Genomic DNA, 7494 nt, shown 5'->3' on the forward strand with positions numbered 1-7494 from the left:
GATTAGGTGTGTTAGGATAGTTAGTCATAATTGGAGATATTTTAGGAAGTTAGTTACATTTTATTTCTAGAGAGAGAAGCTCCAACTTTTCTCTAGGTTTTCATCCTCCATTGCAAGTTTCCTTGGAATTCTTGGTGAGATCCATTGATAATTGACTTTTTTGTTTTGCTACAAGTGTAGATCTACTCTTCTTCTCCTCTTAATTGATGTTCTTTTGATTCAATTCCTTAGATCTAGATTTGGTTCATTTTGTTACTTTGAATTTGGATTAATGAATTGAGGCTTCATTCAATTGTTTGATTGTTGATGATTGTTTGGATTAGATAGCATTGATTCAATTCTCTTCTCTCAATTTCATCATATTTTCTATAATTGCCTACCAATTGTTTGTGATAATGACAACTTTAGCTACGGAGTAGATTTCTCTTACTTGACTTAGGAGTTGAGTTATTGGAGACACTTGAGTAGTTGATATCAATTGTAGATTATGAATTGAGAATTGCTAATTGACTTGGAGTGCACTAAAGCTAGACTTCCCTAGGGTGAGACTAGAACTTGTTACTCAATTTAGTTACTCTCACTTGACTTTCCTCCATTGTTTGGGGGTTAACTAAGTAAAGCAACAATCGATCCTATTCACAATTGAAGGAAACTATAATGATGGAACTTCCAATGCTTACCCTTGGCCAAGGCTTTTATTTCAATTAATTGTTGATTGCCTTGCTAGTTTGAATTCTTGCACCAATTCTCAAAACCATAAAAGCTTTCCTAATTAATGATGCACATTCTAAAGCAATTCCTAGGGAGAACGAATAGATTTTAGAATTGTTTGATGCGGTATTCGTGTGTTGGTTAGACTATACTCACGATCGGATTCATCATTAGTTTCTAACCGGCATAAGAATATTTACGTTCATCAAAATGGCGCCATTGCCGGGGAGTTGCTTATGTGTGCAATTCTATTGGTTAGTGTGAATATGTTGATATGTGAATACTTGCATTTCTCTCTTAATTGATTGTTTGCTTGTTTGATTGATAGTTAGGATTAGTCTTTACTTAGATGCCAATTGATGTCTTGAGTTTCTTATCTCCTTCATTGTATGACACGTTCACTACCAAATCCGAGCTTAGCACCCTTTGATTCGGAAATTGAAAGAACCTTACTTCATATTAGGCAAGCTCGGAGGCGGTTGGTCTTTGAGGAAGGTGAAAAGGTTTTTACCAATTCACCAACCATCTCATCGTCATCCAATGAAGGCACCAATTACTCTTCTGTTGATACTACTAATAGTTTTTCTTTGATCTAGGTTTTGACAACATGGCCGCTCCAAGAAGAGTTACTCTCAAGGAAGCGGGTGCACCAGATTTTGTTCTCCAACCTCTACATGTGCTTCATCCCAACTTGAATGCAAACTTTGAACTCAAGACCGCTCTCATCAATCTCTTACCAAAGTTCCATGGACTTTCCGCACAAGATCCAATTAGACACCTCAAGGACTTTCATGGTGTATGCTAGATTACTAGGCGGGAAAGATCCGATGAAGTGGCTATATGGTTGTTTGCCTTTCCCTTCTCTCTTGAGGGAAGAGCCAAGGAGTGGTTCTACACCTTACCTAGTGATGTTGTGTCCGATTGGAATTTACTTAGGAGAGAATTCCTTGACAAGTTCATGCCCGTGGAAATGACGGACAAGCTAAGGAAGGAGATCTCATGTATTGTACAAGGCGAGATGGAAACTTTGTATGAATATTGGGAACGGTTTCGCAAACTTCTTGATTCATGTCCCAACCACATGATTGACACTCAAGTCTTGCTTAGCTATGTGTGCCAAGGCATGAGGGAGCAAGATAAGAATTTGTTGGATGCTTCAAGCAACGGTTCTTTGTCAAAGTATAGGACGGCGGAGGAGGCATGGCAACTCATTACCAACTTAGCCGAGTCCACTCAACATGCTAGACGGAGAGTTAACCATCCAAAGGCCGTAAATGAAGTTTCTTCTAGTAGTGAGACCGCTACCCTTACTAAGACCTTGTGTGAAATGACAAGCCTTCTAAAGCAACTCCAAGTGAATCAACAACAACCTTTATCTCAACAACAACCTTCTCCTCAAAACCACCAATGTCAACAATTGGTCCCCCAAAGAGTGTGTGGCATTTGCTCATGCTACTCCCACTACACGGACGAATGTCCAAGTCTCCAAGAAGATAACACTCTAGCGGCTACCCATAACTTTTATGATCGCCCCTACTATAAACGTTCTAATCAAGGATATCATAACCAAGGGAGAAATTATAACCAAGGGTACCCCCAACAAGGAGGCAACTATAGCCAAGGGAGCAACAACTCCAATCAAGGATGCAGGATAGCTCCAACCAAAATTGGCGGGACAATTATCAACAAGGAGGAAGGGACAATGGAGGCAACCAAAGATGGAACAACAACACTTCACCAAACCACTACTCACAAAACCCTCCAAACCAACAACCAAATCAAGGAAGAAACTATCAAACCTACATACCACCTCATAGACAACCACTTCCACCCAACCAACCCCAAGCACCACAAATTACCTACCCTTCTAAATCTCCAAATCAAGATGACACACTTCGATCCATACTCCAAGGACAAAAGGAACTCCAAAACACCCTCAACTCAAGTCTTAATGGCCTCACTTCTACTCTCTAAGCTCTCATTGCTCGCATGGAGCCACCTTCTATTCCCACTCCTCAAGCCTCAACATCTAGTGCCATACCCTCTCAACCTTTACCCAACCCCAAAGGTGGCATCAACGTCATAACCTTGAGGTCCGGAACGCAATTGAAGGAAAGAGACTCAAAAGAACCTAACCTAATGAAAGTTGCTCAAGAGGAAGATGGAGTCGAGATAGAAGAAATTGAAGAGGAGGAGGAGTCACATGTAATAGTTGAAGATGAAGACCCTCAACCAAGGAGTGAAGTCCCTAGAAAGGAGCAAATTTTAGAGGAAGTGGCCCAACCAATTCCATTTCCTACTTTGGCAAGAAAGGCTAAGAAGCGTGTGGAGCTTGACCCAACTATGGTGAAGATGATCAAGAAAGTGGAGGTAACTATCCCCCTCTTTGATGCTATACATCAAGTGCCTAAATATGCGAAATTTCTCAAGGACTTGTGTATGAACAAAGATAGGATTCATGAGTTAGAAACCATCCATTGGGTAGTTCCATTTTGGCTTTGATGGGATCCATTCCGGAAAAGTGTGTTGATCTGGGTCCTTGCTTAGTTTCTTGTATCATTGATGGAGTCCAATTCGTTGATTGTATGTGTGACCTTGGTGCATGCGTTAGCATTATGCCTCTTTCTGTTTATCATTTATTGAAGCTCCCACCATTGAAGCGGTTGGCGGCTAGGTTTGTCTTGGCGGACAAGAGCATAATAACCGTGTCGGGTATTGCGGAAGATGTGTTGGTCGACATAAAGGGTTTGATATTTCCAATTGATTTCCATATCATTGAGATGCCACCAAGTGAATCCGAGAGGGCGTCATCTATCCTACTTGGGAGGCCATTTTTGAGGACCTCTAGATTCAAGTTGGATGCCCATTCGGGAACCTACTCATTCGAGATAGATGGGAGAGTTGTATGTTTTAGCCTAGAAAAAGCAATGAGGCACCCATTGGAGAACCATTCCATATTCCGGTGTGATCTAATTGACAACATTGTGGCGGAGGTGCATTATGCAAAGCTAGAAGAGAAACATATGATTGAAGGAAATAGTGAAGATCCAAGTGGAGAAGTTCAAGTGACAAGCCAAGACCAAATGCTAGAATTGAAGCCATTACCGCCCCACCTAAAGTACTCATACCTTGATGAAGCCCACAAGTTTTCGGGGATCATTGCAAGGGAACTAAATCCTCAACAAGAAGAAAAGTTGCTATGTATTTTGAGGAAGAACAAAATGGAAATAGGGTGGAGTTTGGCGGATCTAGTGGGGATAAGTCCCCAAGTGTGTGAGCACCGAATCTTTTTGGAAGAGGAAGCTAGACCCATGAGACAACCTCAAAGGCGATTAAATCCTACTATTTTGGAGGTTGTCAAGAAAGAGGTAACACAGTTACTTGAGGCGGACATCATCTACCCTATTTCGGATAGTGAATGGGTAAGTCCCATTCAAGTTGTGCCTAAGAAGTCCGGGGTAACCACAATTAAGAATGAAAGCGGGGAGCTCATAGCAACACGGGTGCAAAACTCTTGGCGAGTATGCATAGACTACCGAAGGTTGAATGCGGCCACTAGAAAAGATCATTTTCCACTTCTGTTTATCGATCAAATGCTCGATCGATTATCTGGTAAATCTCATTATTGTTTTCTAGATGGCTATTCGGGATACTTCCAAATACACATTGCTCTAGAGGACCAAGAAAAAACAACATTTACTTGCCCTTTTGGAACTTATGCCTACAAGCATATGCCATTCGGCTTATGCAATGCACCGGCAACTTTCCAATGGTGCATGATGAGCATCTTTGCGAATTTTCTAGAGCAATGCATGGAGGTATTCATGGATGACTTCACGGTATATGGTGATTCTTTTGATCATTGCTTGGATAGTCTTGAAAAAGTTTTAGAAATATGTACTAAAACCAACCTTGTCTTAAATTTTGAGAAGTTTCATTTCATGGTCAAACAAGGCATTGTTTTAGGACATATTGTTTCCAAAGATGGTATCTCCGTAGATCCGGCTAAAATTAATGTCATATCTAGTTTGCCTTACCCCTCTTCCGAGAGGGAGGTCCGCTCTTTTCTTGGACATGCAGGATTTTATCGGAGATTCATCAAGGATTTTAGCAAGGTAGCATTGTCTCTCTCAAGGTTGCTACAAAAGAATGTTGAGTTTGATTTAAGCAAGGAATGCATGGAGGCTTTCGACAAGCTCAAGGTAGCATTGACCCAAGCTCCCATTGTGCGAGGGCCAGATTGGAGTCGACAATTTGAAATAATGTGTGATGCTTCAAATTTTACCGTGGGAGCCGCGTTAGCACAACGCGAGGGTAAGAATCCATATGTCATAGCCTATCCATCAAAAACATTAGATGGAGCCCAATCCAACTACACTACTACCGAAAAAGAACTTTTGGCCATTATTTTTGCCTTGGACGAATTTCGAGCATATCTTCTTGGTTCAAAGGTGGTAGTGTACTCGGATCATGCGGCATTAAAGTATTTGTTGGCTAAAAAGGAATCCAAACCGAGATTGATTAGATGGGTTTTATTGTTGCAAGGGTTTTATTTGGAAATCAAGGATAGGAGTGGTACGCAAAACCTAGTGGCGGACCATCTAAGTCGCCTTGAACATACAAAAGGCGATACTACTCCTATCAATGATTCATTTCCCTTTGAGGGCTTGAATGAAATCTCGGAAACCATTCCTTGGTATGCACCAATTGCTAATTACTTAGTATCTCGCTCCTTCCCACCTAATCTCTCCAAACATCAAAGGGATAAGCTAAAAAGTGAATCCAAATACTATGTGTGGGACGACCCATACCTTTGGAGATGTGGGGCGGACCAAGTAATTCGGAGGTGCATTCCACAAACTGAATTCCACTCAATCTTGGAAGCTTGCCACTCCTCCGAAGAAGGAGGCCACTTCGGACCTCAAAGAACGGCAAGGAAAATCCTAGATTGTGGCTTTTGGTGGCCAACTCTTTTCAAGGACTCTTCTCATTTTTGTAAATCTTGTTCTCAATGCATTAGATTTGGTAATATCTCTAAGAAGGATGAAATTCCCCAACAAACTATGCTATTTTTTGAGATCTTTGACGTGTGTGGAATCGACTTCATGGGGGCATTCCCAAATTCTAATGATTTCCTCTACATTCTACTCGCCGTTGATTATGTATCCAAATGGGTGGAAGCAATACCCACCCGGATGGATGATGCTAATGTGGTCCTTTCTTTTGTGAGAAATAATATCATTTGTAAATTTGGGTCGCCACGAGCAATCATGAGCGACCAAGGTTCACACTTTTGCAACAAAAGAATGGATAGATTAATGAGGAAATATGGCATCATGCATAAAGTAGCCACGGCCTACCACCCACAAACAAACGGTCAAGCCGAGGTTTCCAATCGGGAGATCAAACACATCTTGGAAAGGATTGTGAAACCTAATAGGAAAGATTGGAGTGCCAAGCTCACCGATGCATTATGGGCCTACCAAACGGCTTACAAAATACCAATTGGCATGAGTCCCTTTCGGTTGGTGTATGGCAAAGCTTGCCATTTGCCGGTGAAGATAGAGCACAAGGCGTATTGGGCCATTAAGGAGTGTAATCCGAGTTTGGGTGGAGCCAGAATTGAGAGGAAGCTACAACTAGCGGAGTTGGAATGTTTGCGGCTTGAAGCTTATGAGAACTCTAGACTTTACAAGGAAAAAATGAAAGCCATCCATGATAGGAACATAAGAGGCAAAGAATTCAAGGCCGGTGATCTTGTCCTTCTTTACAATTCTAGATTGAGATTGTTGCCTGGTAAACTAAGGTCAAAATGGGAAGGCCCATATCAAGTAGTGAAGGCGGAACCCTATGGGGATTACCATTTGTGCCATCCCTCAAGTTCGGATATCTTCAAGGCCAATGGGCATGATGCACGGAAACTTGTCCTTTAACAAATCTCCCTCGGCAAGTATACCGAATTGTCGTCAAGTAAAAACTCACAATAGAGTGAGATCGAATCCCACAGGGATTGATTGGTCAAGCAACTTTAATTGGAAGAATATTCTAGATGAGCTAAGAAGAAATTAGGTTGAGCATTGCAGGAAATTAAATGGCGGGAAAGTAAATTGCAGAAAATAAATGACGGAAGGTAAATTGCAGAATCTTAAATGGGGAAGGGGGGTTTAGCATGAAAGTAAATGGCATAAAGTAAAGAGAATGGGTAAGATCAGAAATAGGGAGTTCATTGGGCTTAGGAGATATTGCATTCTCCGGATCAAGTTCATTTTCATCTCTTCCTCAATTAATGCATTCATTGATCTCCTTGGCAATCTTAAGTGATTGAATTCCAATTCCTTCGTAATTCAATCTCTCAAATCAGATCAATAGCCAATTCCTTGGTCTAATTGCTCATGAGAAGAGATGAAGTGTGGTCACTGATTATACCACATGTATTTCCAAATCAAAGTATTGGGAGAATTATATGTCACCATATCCGCCCAAACCCCAATTTGGTCCAACATGAGAAAGAAATTCTAGCATGATCTCTTCATTCCTCTTCCACGGTTCAGAAGAGATCCAAGTATGAATAGCTTCTTTTCCAAGATAACTACTCAATTGGATGAAGATTGAAATCTTTCTAGTAAAATCAAGAGAAAAGAGAGAAGAAGGATAATGAAAACTATTATTGATCCATCAAATTACAACAGAGCTCCCTAACCCAATGAAAGGGGTTTAGTTGTTCATAGCTCTGGGAATGAAAAGCATAGATGGATAGTATATTCTGAGAATTAAACTAAAAGT

The 7494-nt window shown here is 41.0% G+C and overlaps 1 protein-coding gene across 1 annotated transcript; it reads left to right on the forward strand.

Annotated features, from left to right (window-relative positions):
* On the forward strand, window positions 6222-6644 carry LOC107636440. The gene has a single exon (XM_016339948.1). It carries the CDS (start codon window positions 6222-6224, stop codon window positions 6642-6644), a length of 423 nt encoding a protein of 140 aa, XP_016195434.1.

This window comes from Arachis ipaensis, chromosome B04 (assembly GCF_000816755.2).
Source record: "Arachis ipaensis cultivar K30076 chromosome B04, Araip1.1, whole genome shotgun sequence".
NCBI classification, from domain to species: domain Eukaryota; kingdom Viridiplantae; phylum Streptophyta; class Magnoliopsida; order Fabales; family Fabaceae; genus Arachis; species Arachis ipaensis.